Source organism: Gavia stellata, chromosome Z (assembly GCF_030936135.1).
Source record: "Gavia stellata isolate bGavSte3 chromosome Z, bGavSte3.hap2, whole genome shotgun sequence".
Lineage (NCBI taxonomy): Eukaryota > Metazoa > Chordata > Aves > Gaviiformes > Gaviidae > Gavia > Gavia stellata.
In genome coordinates, this window is record NC_082637.1 from 41,779,565 (window position 1) to 41,797,661 (window position 18,097).

An 18,097-nucleotide genomic window follows, 5' to 3' on the forward strand; every position below is an offset into this window, starting at 1 on the left:
TAAGATGTTAAGAATATTAACTAACAAGGAATCAGTCCGGATTCAGTCTAAGTGACAGTTTTTCTGTTGAATTCAGTGAGAATTACATTAGGCATATTTTTTATGTTAAGATCACACTTTGAGGGAATCAGTCTTTAGCTTGAAGAAGTGTCTGCAGTGATGGAATTTTATTTAAAGTAGGTGAAATAGCCACCCAATACCTGCATACATCAAAGAGAAACACAGGAGCAAGATTAGACTGCAGATCACAAAATGTTCTCTGAAGAGCTTTTCTTTGAAGAAATATAAGAAAATTCTGAATCTTTCTGTTTTATTTGCCGAGACTCTCATTTGCAATCATTCACCATGTACTTTAATGAGACAGTTGTGCTTGAGTAACTGAGTAGTAATTTTACCACTTGGGAACTTCGACTTTTGCCCTAGGGCATTGGAGTCCAACTTGCAAGCATCTGGCTGTTTGAATGATGATGGGCACAGTTATTCATTAGAAAACCACTTAATAAAAAAGTGAAACAACAATTGGCATCAAATCGCACCCTTGCTGACTACTTCTGTGCTAGTTTAGGGATCAAATGGGCATGACAGTTTGAACTTGGTGATTTATCATTTCACAGTGTTATACTGATGTCAGTCAGGTTGGTCAGTAGGTTTTGTGGTTCAAAGCTGTACTTTTGCTTCCTATCTTGTCCTGCTCTGCTGACACATAACAACTGAAATCTTGCATCCTATCCATATACCGCTCCTATAAAGAAGTGATTAAATCATTTGCCATTAGAACTGATCATTTCTGCAGCTGGCAGATACACCAGTCATGGAATTTCAAGGTAACAGATCAGTGGTTTAGCTTAGATTTACATTTAAATTTTAAATCTGCCTCCGGAGGCTATACCAAAAGAATTCAGGAATGGCAGAAATATTCATTAAGATTCTAAACATAAACTGAAAATGCTGAATACTCTGCAACAAAATTGAAAGAAATTAATTTTTAATATGGACAAAAATGGCCTTAAAAGGGTTTATTCATAATTTAATGCATACTTTGAAAGTGATGACAAAAGAATTCTCTCGTACTTGTTAACATGTTAAGTAATGGCAAAAGAGTAATCCCAAGCATACCAAACCAAAAATGGCGTCTGTAAGAGCAAAAAAGAATCAGACAGTCATAAAAATTTAGGTCTATGCACAGAAGAAAAATCATTATGTTTGGTGACATTGTCCTTCTCAAAAAACTTCTAAAACAGTAAAGCTTATCTGTGATGATTTAGATTTTGATTTACATGAGAAAAAGTTTCAGATTTATTTTTGTTTAAATTTCCTCTTTATAAAGTACAATGAATTCCTATCATAAGTATAGAGGGGTTTTGCCTGCAGTATAAAGAACAAGTAGTTGTTTGTAATAAAAGTTGTCTACATTTCAAATAAATGTAAGGAAATATTTCTTATAACTTTGTGATTCACTATATAGATTTATATTTATCGAAATTCAGAGGTCTTAGTGGATAAGAAAATGAAAGAGATTTTTGCCAATTAATACATAGGCTTAAGAAGGTAGGGACGGTGAAGTCACACATTCTGGGGTATAAAACAATGCTAAAGAATCGAAAAAACAGTCACTGGCTGGATTAGATAATACACATCTGATGCCATTTGTGCCTTCATCGTAATAACATCCCAGGTGATGCAGCGGCCTCTGTTTTCAGTGACTTTGTATGGCCATTAGTAATATGAACTCACTTTAATTATCTTCTTAAAACTCCCAGTTTGTCATCACCAAAAAACAGAGTAAGGTACCAGTGATCCCAAAACATAATATCCATAGCTTGACCAGCAGAGATTTTGTGTAGGCCCCCTGGAGGATTTTGTCTGTCTATTAATACCTGCTGTGTCAACAAGGCGTTGTTGCCCTTTGCAACCTTAGTTCTCCATAAGGGCAGAGTAAAGGGAATAAAGATTAGTCTCCTTACAAACCCTCTGATGTGCTAAAGCTTTGACAGCCCTCAAATCCTAATCAAAATTATTAGTTTCACCATCTGGTCAGCGGGATCAGATGCCATGCAAGATTTTCTCAACTCCCTTACACAAAATTGCGTGGGTAGCTACTGAGGATGCAGTTCATGTATATATAAGCTGGAGGGTACATTATGCTGTTGCCAGTCATTAATATTGTATGTTCTTTGTCCATTAGCTGTTATGAATTTGCCTGGCTGCTGCAGAGAACATTACTGATGCACTGGGGTGAATATGCATTCCCAAGTTCTTGCTCAGCTTTCAGTTTGACTGTGCCCCCCTTGCTTCCCTGTGACTATTTGCCCAAACTGGTTTCTGCTTCCAGAAATGTTAAGAATGGCTCTTCACTGTGCGACAACCCATTCTTGCAAAGAAATCTATCTGTTAGCAATTTCTTCTGGAAAAAGTCAAGTCTTTATTTCTTACTCAATGAGAAAGAAGTCTGGTTTACTGTCATACGATTTAGTAAAAAAGAACAATCTTTTGGCAAGAAATACTGATTAGACATGTTAAAAAGGGACAAAATTATTATATATGTGGATATCATACTACCTGGCATGTTACAACAAATAAGTTAGAACTAGGCATTCCTCTAGCTGAAAGCAAAGGTGCCTGTGTTACACATCTGATGGCAGTGCTGGCAACCCGTGAAAGGAAAGACTACTGAAGTAACTCTGGTTCAAGCAGAAGTTTGATAGATGAGTGGCTTTCTAGAACGTATTTTATTCAATTAAGAGGACCCTTCCAGATCTTACCAGCTATAGAAAGAATTTTATCCTCTTACAGCCTGTTTCTGTTATGCAACTAGAATACAAAAAAAGTATCTGCCCTGTCATGGGCTTTGTGAAATCCTTCATACACCAGCAACAGAAAGAGCAGGAGAAAGAGCCCAGAGAGAAAGGCTTGTCAGGAAGAGACAGGTATGTGTGCAACATGGTAGTGCCGTAGAAATTTTAAAGACAGTTGTTATCTTTGACCACACACAGATGGGCATGACGTCCCTTACGGCAAAATGCTGCAGATGTGGCACAGAAAAGACAAAACTGGAAATGCATAAATGTGTTTCAAAGCACTTTTAGGGTCCTGTGCCTTGTTAGGCAAATTCATGAATCTATATAAATCAGTCAGTAAGTCATAAGTTTGCATTCGTCCATCTGAAAAGTACCTCTTTAGTAGTCTTTCTGTTTAAAGTTATGTGTACTTGAACAACCAAGCTTGTTTCTGTTATTTCCTATCTTTTGAGAGTTTGATTTTGTTAATTTGAAAATAAGATACAGTGAACTCACAGTTATGACTATCTAGGTCGTCTTTGGCAGACCACTTAAATTTTTGCTCCAGTTTTTGCATCCATAAATTAAAGACATTTATCTTTCAAGCATTGCTAAGCATATTGAAACAATTAATTTCCTAAATAAAGGAAAATTGTCCAGCCTGTGACTTGCAAGTGTTCCATTATTCCTAGTTTCCTAACTTTTGAAAAATCGTCAAGTTAGCAATTAGTTAGTGCTTTTGTCATAAAGGTTGCCTTTTTTCAGCGATCTATCTGGTATAGATCATATGTATTAAGAATCAGTGAGTATAACCAATCTTTTTTTCTCTACCCCTGCCCTTATTTCTGCAGTATGTACGTGTGTCTTTTGACACAAAGCCTGACCTTCTTCTGCATCTGATGACCAAAGAGTGGCAGCTTGAGCTCCCTAAACTTCTCATCTCTGTGCACGGGGGCCTTCAGAATTTTGAACTTCAGCCAAAACTCAAGCAAGTGTTTGGAAAAGGCCTCATTAAGGCTGCTATGACAACTGGAGCGTGGATATTCACTGGAGGAGTAAACACAGGTAACAGCAACATTGAAATGAAAGCACAGTGGTATCTAGGAGATTTCATCACAGAAAAAAATTAGGACTGATGAGATTAAGAAGCCATTCCATGTTTTATTTTGTTAGTGTTGGCTGTACTATGTGCAAACAAGAAAACGCCAAGTTCATACCAGCCTGGCGTCTACCAGGGAATAAACGGTTTGCTAAAGCGTGGAAAGCACACTGGGGAGCTGAAAATAAAGCCTCCTGTGAGGCAGTTATATTAGTACATTGCCAGTGAAGACTCTGTAAGATCATCAGTAAGCTACAGGGAGGGACTACTAACCAGAAACTGAAGAAGTCAAACTCTTATTACATGAAATGGGAAACATCTTCATCCAGAAAAGACCTTTATTTTATCTCATAAGATGATCTGAACTATGAAAGAAAAAAAGGTTCTGTTTTGTGGATGTGCTGGAAAACTTTATTGTGAATAAGTATCACTTTTTCCTTTCTTCTAGACAGCTTGACCTGATTTTTTTCCATTACCCCTGCAGCATGAGCGATAACATTGCCATTTCTATTCAAAGTTAAGAACATCTGTAACATACCATATGGGTGTCTTAATGACCCCAGATAGCAGCTGGCCCAGCTCTGCTGGGAGACAGCATGTAGGTTTTGGGAACAAACTGCAAAAATACTTCCCCAGGTAAAAAAGGTTGGGCAGTGGCTTCCCAGTTACCCTCCCTGAAGGAGGCAGAAAGAAGGAGAGTGAGTCAGGGAAAAGTCAAAAAGAGTTCTGCTAGAGATAAATGCAAAAAAGTTTTGAGCTAGGACATGTACTGGGAAAGCCTTATGTCATTCTCATTTGCTGCAGTAACAAAGCTATAATTTATTACTTTAGTAATCCCATAGAGTGTATCCTCTTACTGCCTATGGAAAGCATTGTAATCACTCTACCATGCATTAATTTTAGTGCATTGTGGATCAGATCCTACATATTTTAATATGAATGCTTAATAGGAGTCTTGAGCTTTTTAGTTTCCAGAACATATCGAAATTAAAACAATATTCAGTTTTATCACAGCAGCAATACATATAACAAAGAACAGGCATAGCTCCTGGAGTGTTAGGCAGGTAAATAAACAGACTCACATGTATGTAATAACCCCCACATCTCTGCAGAACAAGGAAGAAAATCAGGTTAAATATTGACCTGCGTACTGTGGTGATAACAGTTATGTTAGTTGCCAGATACTCTGGTAGTGACAATGGCAAAGACAGATATAAATGTTAAGACAAAAGCACATTAGAAAACTGTAGCTATTGTAGACTCATTGCAGTGGATTACCACAGGTACTGTAGAAATCAAACTACAGATATTTTGTAAACAAGGACTGACTATAACTTTTGCATTTGGCAAATGCATGACTGCTTCTTACCATTTTTCAAATCATCATAGTTGCAAATCCCAAAACAATACAAATGAACCAGGAAAGTCAACAGAATTACTGTTGAAAAGGACTTTTTTTTTCTGTAATCAAAAATTACCTAGACAAAACAATGAAATTCAAGTTGCTGTGTGTTATTTTAAAAACATAATTACAGAAGCAGTTCTGCATTACCTCTCATTGCTGTTTTTGATTTCTGGAGCAAAGCAGTTGATTGCTCTGGTGCTAGGTTTTCAAATTGTGTAGGTGAAAATTAAGTGGTTTAGCTCTATGGGAAATTGTACTGTTCTGTTGATGATGGATTTTTAAATTGAATTTCTTTTAAGGAAAAGTATAACTGAAAACTCCTGAAATACTGCTGTTGGACTGACAATCAGTCATGTGACAGGGATGGCGCATGCCTGGCTATAACCATGACTGTTAAATGACTTAAGTTGCTCTGAATATTCATGTCATGCCAAAAGCTGATTATTCTAAATAGCAGAACTTTTTGCAGTCTGGGGAGCTTTTCTGCTTTGAATCCTTTGGGTTGCTGGATCAAAGCTTAATTCATAGCTGATTGCAAGCACAGGGTTTTTTTCCTTTTCCACCACAGGAAGGAAATTAAACTCCAGGACTTAGAGGATTTGTTAGGTTGTGGGGTTTTTTCTTACATGGTTCATTTACGGCGCAGAAAAACTACAGCTAAAATCCCATCTATTGTGTGACAGTTGTAATTCCAATCCAGTCATCTTGAAATTGTGGAATCTGAACAAGAAGCAAACACAGAAACTGAGTAACAGATAACATCTGCAGCAAATCCACAGGTCTGCGTCAGTGCAGCCACATCACAAAAATAGTTATTAATACACAGGTAAAAAAAAATATTTTATTAAAAAGAAGGAGGAATGGCACTTGTCCTCTGCACAGCTACCACTGAAACACTGACAAAGCTGGCCTAAAGCATACAAGGAGCGTTATCAGAAAGCATTTGGAAGAGAGCTGGGGAGCAGTCATTTTTCTCTGTCCTAATTTCTGTTTTCTCACTGATCCCCAGGGTTTTTTCTAATACTCTACTGGAAGCTATCTCAGGTGACAGAGTTTGTTTGGAAAGAATGGTAGAACAGCTCACCACAGAGTAGTGTAATGATGTTTTCACATTTCCATCCTTTATTCAGACAGAAGGGAATATTTGTGTGTGAGCTACACTTTTTAGGGGGTATTGGGGCAGGGGGTGTTCAATTCCCGTGCTTCTTTCTATGATTGGGAAGGACACAAAAATTTGCATGCACATATGTTTGTGAACACAAGTGCAGATAAACAAGTTACAGTCAGCTGTCAACATTTCCATTCTTATTTCTAGAGCTGTGTAATTTTTTTCTTGCTACTTCATTGAATATTTTTTAGATTAGATAAAATGGACTTGCAGAATTGCTGTAATAGTATTCAATAGGAATATATGGATAGCTTTACTTAATTGTAAGTATATGCATAGGTGTTCCCTGAAAAATAATTCTATACTAAATCCATACCATAATGAATGAAAAGGACGTAAGTATGAATTTCTGTTTTATGCGCTTTCTTTCCCAGGAGTCATTCGGCATGTTGGAGATGCACTGAAAGATCATGCCTCAAAATCTCGAGGGAAGATCTGCACCATCGGTATAGCTCCTTGGGGGATTGTGGAAAACCAAGAGGATCTGATTGGCAAAGATGTAAGCCTTATATGGACATAGATCACATCCAATATATATAAATCTTCCAGTTGTTTTTCCTTTCCTCTCCGTCCCTCACTTAACAATTCCTCATAGAATTAATGTCTGCAGCAAAAAATCAATACTTACACAGGTTTTCCATTATGGTTGATAGCAGTTTTGACATGGCAACAATAAAAATTCCTGCCCTGTACATTCTTTAAAAATAAATTATACAGAAATTTCATTAAATGATATTCTTGAAAATATATTTAAGTTTCATCCTTAGAACACTATGAACCTTGAAAAGTGCCTAAGAAAACTTGCAAAGCTTGAAGTCTGATTTATTTTGAAAAAATACTGTGATGCACTGGTTAAATTCAGAATTGCAAACTGTCCCCCTTGTAATATATTCTGTCCTATATATTTTTATTACTGCAATTGTGAAGAGTCTTATAAGTGTATTGGACGTGAAATCAGACCTCAAAGAATCATTACTTCAGTCTCCTTCTGAAGGGAAGAGTTGGTGTTTCTTGTACAGTTTCACATCATTCTTCTCTTTTAAACTTATAGTGTCACTCAGAAAGATTAACCCCCTGATTTTGAATACATGACTATTATACTTACACTGGTTATATGTTACCTGAAGCTTTTCTGAGCCCTTTTTTTCTCCTCACCTTTGGTTCATTTCCAAGCAATCTGCCTGAGAACCAGTGGCTAACTTTGAGTGGAGAAGAGATATAGTCTTCATTCTGCATAATGAAAGTTTTTCTTGTCTGCATTACTCTAAATGATTCTTCTCTCTATGTTCGTCCATTAGCAAGTTAGGGAGGGGAAGAAGATTCAATTATGAGTTAGGTCATAAGGAATTACAATGAGTATGAAGAAATTGATCCAACTGAAATTCAATGCAACTCACTATTAAAGTGTAGCCATTATGGGGGAATTGTATTAGCATGGGGTTTTACGCTCTAATACCACAGTGCTTGTGTAATAGGGTTACCAATATATACAAACAAGCAGGATGGGACTCTGCAGCAGTAATTCTGAGTCACTAATGAACTCTTCTGAGATGCAGTGCGAAACGTGACTAGCAGAAATAGCTCATCACAAAGATGAGGTGCATCTTGTTAAAGAAGTGTAATGTATGCATAAGTTTCAAATAAGCAGTCTTTACTGACTACGCATGGAGTTCTGGAAACATTGCAAGAAGAAGGCAAGAAAGGACATCAAATTAGTCATGAATTTTGGGACATTGTTATTTCTCCATTAGTTATTTCCACCTGTTGGAAAACTGCCTACCTCTGTTCTTAGCTAGTCACCACCTGTTAAAGGAGGTCTGGAGCCTTCTTTTACAGAAAAAGCTGAAGAAAGAAGTTGTTTTTCCAGATGTTCCAGCCACCCCCCCAGTTTCTGATTTCTTTAAGAGATGTTTTTCTCTAAATTTCTCTAAATTTCCTCACAATTTTCCAGGAAACCAAGAAGTTGTACGCTAACTTTTTTTAAAAAAGGCTTTCAGTTAAATCAAAAACGGTTAATATTTAGTCTGATCATCAGACAGAAAGTGACAAAAGTTTAAAAAACACTAAAGAAAACAAATTTGGGTACAGTCTTCCATTAATGCAGCCACCTTTATACCAGTAGGATTACAAATACATCACTAAGGACAAAAGTAGTTCCAAAATGTATTTGTGACAGACAAAATTGAAACTTTTCCTCTGAACCTTCCAGCCCCTAGTATTTTCATAAAATCATTGTTCAATGGCATGATGCAACTCTGAAGCACTTCTGGTTTTATCCACCTCTTATGCATGTGTAATGATACTGTTTTACGTTTACTGATATTGAAGTTCATCTTCCATTTTATTGCCTAGTCAGGCTGCTTTCTGAAGACTTTCTTTAACTCTTCATAGTCCACAGAAATATCTGTAAGCTTTTCACACTCTTAGTAACCCCCAATCCCTTACAACTGTGTTGAACAGAACATGAGCCAGCATGAGATAGGCCACTTACGTCACTAAATGTTCTTAGTAACACTCAGTCTTTGCAAAAATTAACTTTTCCTTCTTACTGTTTTCCCTCCCTTCCCCTCAGCTTTCCCCAGTTACTAATCCCTCAAAGGACTTTCCCTCTTACCCAATGTGTGCAGTTTCTTTAGAAGCGTTCAGTGAGGAAGCTTTTTGAAAATCAAAGTGTACTATATTGACTGGCTCATTAGAGGTGAATGCTGTGAAATGAACCAAGAAAGGGAAATATAAAGAGTACCGTAAGCATGTAAAATGAATCATCATTAAGCAAGAAACAAAGGCCACAAAGGATTATGCAGGGGGGGGAAAAAAGTCAACCAATAGTAAAAGGCCTGTCGAACTCCAGCATCAATGTGGCTTTATGCCTATATGCACTGTGTCTAGTTAAATTATGATCAGAACTGAAGAGCTGTCAAAACATACCCTTCCAGCATCAGATAGATACAGAAAATTGTCTTAGTCATGGGATTTGGGGTGGGAGTGGGCGGGGAGTTATTGCCATTGCAGATGCCCCAGTGCCTGGTGCCTCCCCGTGCCTCGAGGCCAGTCAGGCATGCTTAGCAGAGCTACGCCTCTGCTAATGCTTCAGCCCTTGCCTGGCCTGTATGGATCTTGAAGTCATAGCTGAGGAGTTTTATTACATTTACGAGTCCATCCAAGTCAGTCAGCTCTTGGGAATCCCAAGGCCTTTCCTCAGAGCCATAAAGAGAACTGGCCAAGCTAAGCAACATATTACGGTTGTTTGCTGTTTGTTATATTATGATGGTTAAAGAACCCTAAAAAGACTTGTCATACTCCAGTACTGTAAAAGCAATATAGCAGAAAATAGTGCCCCTCTTAACACACTTAGATTTTAATTTAAAAACAAAGCACGCAAGGGTAAGGTAGTTAGCTGCCTTTTTCCAACTTTCTGATAGAAGAACTGAGAAAGTAAGGTGGCTTCTCAGTCTTGTAGAAAACTTGGATTATAAACAAGTTTCTCCCTACATACAGAGCCATTCTTCCTTTTCAAAGAGTGCACTTTGTGTACGTAGCACGCACGTCTCTCCTTTCAGAGTCTGTTCAGTCCTCATTTGGGTTTAATTCCTAGTCACCTCAGTAGGAATAGTGCCTGGATTACAAAGACAACACTGATTTTAGGACTTTCCTTTTGCTCGGTGAACTAAGTGAAATAAGTTTCATTTTCAGTTCAAAGAAGCTAGTATTTGAGACTTAAAACAAAATATGCTTTTATTGTGCAACTCAGTGAAAAGGACATTTCCAGCATACTGTGATATGTTATTGATCAGTCAAGATGCTGTGGTATATAACCTACTAACTTAAATAGAATGCATTTTTCTAGTAATTAAAGTTTTTAGAGAAAAAAACCACAACTTTTTCTTACTGAACTAATTGAAACTAAAATTGAGCTTCTGTGCTGCTATGCTGAATCACTACAAAACCCAGGACACACATTTTTCCATGCCTGCTATAAAAATCCTTCCATACGTGGATCCAGCAGGCTGACATAAGTAGAAATTCCTAAATTCTCTCCAAATTTCTTGGGTTTTATTTGTCTCCCTTAGAGTACTGTTACAGACATGGATTATAGTATGTTTCTCTCCCTGTATTACTTGTTTGATCTTTCAGTTACGCTCAACAGCTAGAGTATGGCAAAACTGAAGCTCAGCAGAAATTTTGGAAAAATTAAAATACTTATTATTTTTAATAAAGGCTTTGGGCATTGAAAAGGAAGCAATAGTCGTCGGCATTTATCATTTAATGCAGCAGAATGCACAACCCAAAATATAAGCCTACTTAGTAGACTTGTGCATAAACAAATAAAAGTGCTACATAAAAGCAAAAAGTGTTCTCAGAAAGAAAACTGCTTTCTCACAGCAAACTTATATCTATATAATAAATATATATTTATTATACAAATATACTATATACTATAATTTATAATATTTAATAATATATATAATATAATCATATTATATATCTCATATATGCTATATATTATATGTGTATTTTTACATATATATATTTATTTCAACCCCATTCATGCACTCTGTGTTCCAGAATAAATTATAATTTTTACTTCCTAGAACTCAAATGTTGGAAGCACTATCACTGCCAGTTTTAGATATTCTTTATGGACTTCACTAATAACGGATGCCTGTTCTTTTGTACTGCTTAGAATATTCAGAAAAAATAAATACTTCATTATAAAGGACTTCACTCTGCCAGTACCAAGTCCCCTTCATTTTCAGAATACCACCTACCTCCCTGAGATTACTAAAGGTTAACCAAACCAGAAAAAGTGCGCATTCAAGAATTAGCATCGCCGTAGAATTAGTGTCTCCTTACCATTCATGTATATGAAAAAAGTCATATAGCTGTCAAGCTTGATAGATATGTAGCCAGAACTTACCACTTTAAACCACGGTCTTGGAAAGACATTCCAGTGAGTCTTATCAGAAAGACCAGCATTCACATTACCTGCTCTGTACTTGTGTAGCAGACAACACATACATCAGACTGTCAACATGGGCTACACATTTCTTTTTCCTTCATTCATAGTGACGTGAATAACAACATTAGCTTATAGCATGAGACTGCTTCCTTCTGTCTCTCATAGTTCTTTGTTTCTGCAGTGTCAGAAAGATTAAGTTTTGCTTTAATAATTTTCTGCAGGTTTCAGAATAATGATAAAAGTTACAAATCTCAGGCAACTAATTAGTAAGTGTATATTATTTTATGTCATTGGATTTGTTGTTACAAATTTTGACTTGGTTTTAGTAGATATTTTGCAATTATCCTTCCAGAAAGATGTTATTCTTTCTTTGAGAACAAATTGAATTGCTGGGGAAAAAAAGATTACCAATAACCATTAATAGTTAGTTCGCCGGTTTGTTTCACTGTAATTTTTTCCAATGTCAAAGTATCAGAGCCCCATTGCAGGCTGTGTCAGGAAATAATTACTCTAAGGAAAGGTGTAAGGAAAAGAGATTCAGCTCTCTCATTGCAAACTACAAGGTGGGAAGCATGCCTGGGGCGAAGCTGGGGACTGTCGTATTTGTAGCATATATGGAGGATTTAGACCATGATGCTTCCAGGATGCTCTAAATTAAACAAGGAACTAGTCTATTCCCTGGTGTACCCCAGAACAGTGAGGCTGCCAGAGGAGGCTTAATTTGAACAACAGCTACTGCTTTTTGAGAAGCAAAGCACGCATCTCTCTCTTTTTCCACCACTACTCTGAACACACTAAGTTTGTTGTAAATTCTTTCTCTTCACCTAGACCGCTCAGTTTCATGCATTGGATCACATGGCACATGCATACTCATTGTCCATGGTGAGCTACCCTGAGCGATTTTTCAAGTCTTGTCCCTGTGTTGAGTGTCATGTGCCCACGGGGAATGTAAACAGAGTATAACAGCGCTTTTAATTCAAGCTTGCAGCCACCTCAGGGTGCAAAGGCAACTGCTGGGGTTAGCCCAGCTCCTCACCTATTGACAGAATGCCCTCAGCCTGTGCAGCATGAGTACTGCTTCACAGCATGGCTGCTGTCACATTCATTAACCTATATTTAGAGGGGTTTTCTTGAGAATAAATGCTTCCTTTCAGCTCTGCAGAGGAAGATGCCAGGGGACATTATTCCCTCATCTCAATGCAGAAAGAGGATGAGAAGACATTAAAGTCAAAGCTTTCCCAACCTTTTAACTTGCCTGTAAAATATAAGAGATTGAGAAGAACAAAGGAATGGGAACTGCAAGAGTGAGAAATTGAAAATCTGCTGAGTGTTGTGGAAAAGCAATTCTCAAGGAAATAGCCTCAAAGCATAGAATTTTCTTGCCTTCCTGAAGATTTTGCTTATCCTTTAATCAGGAAAAGAATCTGACAGTGTGGTTGGAAAAGTTTATTATTAAAAAAAAAAAGTATTTCAGCTGTTGAACTGTGCATGCTGTGAACAGTTCAACTGAAAATAATTGTATTCTCATTTTCACATATATAAAATTTATTAATAATGAGATTCACCTTGCAGCTGAACAGCAGACACAGAACCAAAGCGTAGCCTTCTAATCTGCCCTGCAGCAGCATTACTAAGTCAGCATGTGGAGCCTTGGGTGCTGCAGCTCATTAGAACTGCAGATCAAGCAGAAAGAAAGAAAGTTTTGAGCTGTGGCTCTTGGGGACAAACCACAAGCTGTCAGCAGAATTGCACACACAGTGGCTTGTAAACATACAGAACAGGCAACTCAAGCCATTCCTCTTCTATCACATCTTGCTGGCCTGTGCCTTCTATATATTGAGAGATGGGGCAGGTATCAGTTTAAAAAATCTGTAACTGTTTTAGTTTGATTTTATTTGATTCTTAGGCATGTGAGAAAGAACCTTTTTCTCTCTGACTGTGGCATGGGACGCATGTTTCTCTGTCTGTAGAAGCTAGTTAATGAACGTGTTCCAGCTGCATATTGATATTTGTTAAGCTATGTGTGCCTGTAGAATAAATGCTTTATGAACGTGGCACCAAAAGAACCAGTATAAAAGAAACTTGAGCCAAAGCCATCACCTGCTCTCACAGTGAAGTGCACTGCCTTGCTGTTGGCCAGCTGCCCTCCTGGTCTTCTCAGACCTATTTCCTCCCTTTTGCAGGCTGAACAGCTTACAGAGTACCCTCCATGTGACAGTTTATAGCAGCAAAAGAAGTCTGTGGGCTTCCGCCTGCCATCCAAGAGTTTACCAAAGTGCTGCAAGCATTCACAAGTGAAAATAATAGAGAGAGAGATCTCTGGCCAAAGAATTGCTAGCATATATTATTTATAAAGAACTATGTCTCAATTAGAGAGCTCTTTAGAATAACAAAAAGGGAGAGAAGCTTAGGAAGAAATTAATAAGTTAATATACTTCTGTCTGCAAGCATTTTTGTCAAAACATTAGTGTACACTTTTGTGCATTAAAAAGCACAATATATTGTTAGATTTGCAAAATGAACAATGCCAGAGCTGTGAAGAAAATTCCTTGCAGATGAAGTATAGCTCAGCTGAGTTCTGTTACAAGTCACCTCAGCATTTCTTCAGCTAGGGCTTCATTTTACAAATTTTCAGTTTTGTATTTCCAAAAAGACAAGACATACGTAAACAATCAGCAAACAGTATTTCTACAAAATGTCTTTGATCAGCCAGGATCCCTCGACACACCAGCAGTTCTTTTGCCACGTCAGTGCTGTCTTACTTATGCCACTGGAGACCCACCAAAGTAGCCAAATGTGGCCCAGTGCTATTATTTGGTCTGTCTGGGAGGCTATGAGTGGGATAACTCTGCAACAATTTACTCTGTCTGCAGAAGAGTTTCTCTGATGAAAACAAGTCAAAGGGAGTGTAGCAAACTCCCCATTGAAGGGAAACTTTCTAAAGCTGTTGTGAATACAAGCAACTGCCTTTGCACTAGGCTACGAATGGGCCAATAGTTTTTTCCAAGGAATTTGAAAACGTGGTGTAATATCATGTGTACACCTCTCCAAGACTGGAGGTCACCTGTATTGATGTGTCTTCCGAGGACCTCCTGTGCTGGTGGCTCTGAATGAGCTAGAACAGGAGGCATGGTGTTGGGTGGGTTCTGTGAAGGAAGGATCAAAGATTTCAATCAGATGAGGTGAGGATTTACAGCTACACTATTGAAAGACAGCAGCAGACAGAGTGTACAGTGTGTGTGTGTAGTCACACAGACCTTTGGAGGACTGACAGTTAGCTGGACTTAACACTGAAGTAGTGGCCATTGATGCTATTGAAACAGATTACCATGGAAAACCCTTTAAGCGATGTCTGTATCTAAAAGGTTAGTGTTTACAAAAGGTGGCCACATTGGTTTAAGTGCTAAGGTTATTTTCTACTTTACACGTAGAAGACAGCAGTGCTTGAGTGCAATACTTCAAAAAATTTTTATTTTTTATTTTTCTTTTGTATCATCTAGTGAACTGGGATCTTATAATTGATTTAGTTGAGAGGGTCTTTTCTGTTTAGTACTTTTTTTTTCTCTGTCTCTAAAATGCAGGTGGTCCGACCATACCAGACGATGTCTAATCCTATGAGTAAGTTGACAGTGCTCAACAGTATGCATTCTCATTTTATTTTGGCTGACAATGGCACTACTGGTAAATATGGAGCAGAGGTGAAACTTCGTAGACAGCTGGAAAAGCACATTTCACTTCAGAAGATAAATACAAGTGAGTAACATTTTGCTTTTATAGTTTTATAATTGCAATTATATCAAAGACACTATGAGTTTAAATAGGCAATAAGGTCTGTATATTTTGGAGAGTAGTTCCACTGTCTAAAGTGGTAAGCATGAGCTAATAAAAGCAAATAATGGTGAACAAAGATAATAAAATTTGGTTTTAGAGTACTGTGGGTAAGGGTACAGCATAAATAGCTGAATTTGTTTCTGATAAGTTTCAAACAGTATTTGCCAAGGCTCCTCAGGTTCAACCCCTCTCTTTAAAACTGTATATAGTTCTGGTCCCCTTCATTTTGTAAAGAATACAGTGGAATTAGTAAAGGTAGAGAAAAGGGTAACAAAAAGTAAGGGAGAGCTTTTTATAATAAAGACTTTGTGGGCTGGAAAAGAGATGATGGAGATGTATAGAGGTATATAAAATCCTGCATGGTTGCAGGAGAGATGGCTGGACAACTCAAGCAATCGCAGAGCCATAGATATTTAGAGGCAGAGAGAGTATCCCATAGAAGTGTTAGTGTATGTTTGCATAATACGTTTATTAGTTTTTCCTAGGCAGCTGTCATCAGCCACAAACAGAAGCAGAATATGACGTTAGATGGTCCTTTCACCTCATGTTTTACAACCATGATGATACATTCCACATCATGATCAGACTGAAGCCCCAGTTTTTCTCTCAAAGTTATTTTTTTTCTTTTCTAATCATGTACCACTTTCCTACATAAAATGAAAAGTAAATAGTCACCTAAGTAAGCACTTCTGCTTGGATAAAAGATGGTATCTCAATATTAGTATTATTATTTCTGTAGTGTGCCGATGCTTAATTTAGATGGGGAGTTAATTTCTTTCTTTCTAGATATTTTGGATTTTTTTTTTTTTTTTTTTTTTTTACAATCATTCAGTTTTTAGAAACTTAGTGCTATCAAAAGAAAAAAGGATCAGCTCTAGAAATTAAACCTAGGCCATACATAGGGAAGAAATCTTCCTTTGGACATTAGCCGGACAGGAATTTTTTTAGCCTCACAAACCAACCTCAGTGTTGTACCTGCATAAGCTACCTTTAGGAATGAAAACAGAACTCATTTTTCAAATGGGATCATATGCATAGCCTTTCCGCTGATAACTCTCCATAAACATGCAATTTTGAGGCCAGGAACAGTGACTATTTTTGTAATATAGGCACTTGAAACTAGAATGAGACTAGGAAATACATTTAGACTCTTGGACATCAGATGATAATGATGTCCAATGGGGTGAACATAAACTAGAGTGTTGGTCGTGTTTGATAAAGCTTTCTGCATGATGAGTATTTTCTGTGCTTAAGTTAAAATGGTGTGCTACTTACACCTTTCAACACCACTGCATGAACGACACACACTACAGGCTTGTTGTTTTTACGATATCAGAGTATATATTGCTTTTTCTCAGAGAGCAGTGTGTAGGTATGCACAAATGTGTGTGCATCCTAAGCGGTGTGTGCATGCCTATGTTTTTCCTTAGCAGATGGAGATAGTATGATCTAATCCTAGGTTGACCACCAACAAAAAATCACATTTGAAAATGGCATGTATGATGTAATCAAACTGTAGAAAATTATGCCACAAATAATAATTATTTTGAGGACATTTATAAGAAAAATGTGAGCTTTTGCAATTTACAGCACAACATTGTGCTTGGGGAAATCTTTGTGTTAAAAAATAAATCTCTTTGAAGAGATCTAACTTAATTCAGGTTTGGACAAGAGGTTTATCTGTTGAAAAGTGATTGATGGATGAACCTCCAAAGTTTCATGGTTCAAGTCAAATGGTTGCCTGACCTCTTCAAACACCTACAAAAAATTAAGGATTTCTCGTCTCTGGTTTCTCTCTGCAGCACTCCCCGCCCCCACCACCCACCCCCCAGGAGTACGTATCTTCCTTTTCTCTTCCTTTTTCTCTGTGACAGAGTCTCTCTATCATTTAACCTCTCCATCCCAAATCTATCTCTCTTATAAACACAAAAACACTTGGGTCTCACAACACTTCTTCAAAATAGAAATATGAAAGAACTGTTAAGATGGAAGGTTGCTGGTAAGATTTGTAGAACATTCGGAATCTTTCTGCCATGTTTTGTTTTCCTGTGTTTTAAAAGAAGGTGACTGAGTCCTGCCCAGCCCTTAGTTAATAGAAAGGTGACCATATGGATGAGAGAAGGACCACCTGCCCTGTTGGGTCAGCCAAACAGATGGCCACTTTCTGATGCCTTTCCTTACCCTCATTCCTAGCAGAGCAATAGTGATCCTCGGCTCTATGTATGTGGGGGCGCCGCTGCAAAGGCATCCTTGTCAAAACAGGAGTGTGTGCAGCCACGCATGTACGTCCTTACTTACCATTTTCCAGTAGTAAGCATGTGGAGTGGGGAAAAACACTGGCAGCATCAGACTTTTGTTTGCTGGAGAGTCAGGAAAACGTACAATTTTTAGTTAATCACCAAACAAAAGAGCAGAGGGCTAAAAAACAGAATAGATTTAGGAACTAATAAACAGTTGGTAACTTCTTATTTTACAGCCTGTCCCTGGACAATAGTGCTGAAAGCAGATTTTATTCTTATTTTTAAGCCTGCTTGACTTTTACATGCTAGGCTTGTCATTTCTTCTTATTTATTCTCCTTTGCTTCAACTGTATCTTTCTGCAGTGCGATGATAGCTCTCCTGCATGTTTGGGGTCACACACTGTTCACAAAGGGAAACTTCAAGCTTGTACTCACCTATTAAAGACACAGAAAACGGTATTCCCTTCAAAAAGATTAGGACAGTGGCAGTCTCTTTTATAAAATATAAGATTAAATCAGGTCGTTAAGTATGCCAGATAATTCTGAAAGACTCAGTTGTTTTTGTTCCTAATATAGCATCACTGTCAGTCATTCAGCAGTATCTAATTTCCTGAATG

The 18,097-nt window shown here is 37.6% G+C and overlaps 1 protein-coding gene across 1 annotated transcript in view; it reads left to right on the forward strand.

The window, feature by feature from the left end:
• The window catches only part of TRPM3 (transient receptor potential cation channel subfamily M member 3), a 446,509-nt gene that overhangs the window by 299,377 nt on the left and 129,035 nt on the right, over positions 1-18,097 (forward strand). The window contains exons 4-6 of the mRNA XM_059833677.1: positions 3,629-3,842; positions 6,824-6,948; positions 14,991-15,162. Coding sequence (XP_059689660.1) covers positions 3,629-3,842; positions 6,824-6,948; positions 14,991-15,162 — 511 coding nt within the window. The remainder of the gene's footprint in view (positions 1-3,628; positions 3,843-6,823; positions 6,949-14,990; positions 15,163-18,097) is intronic.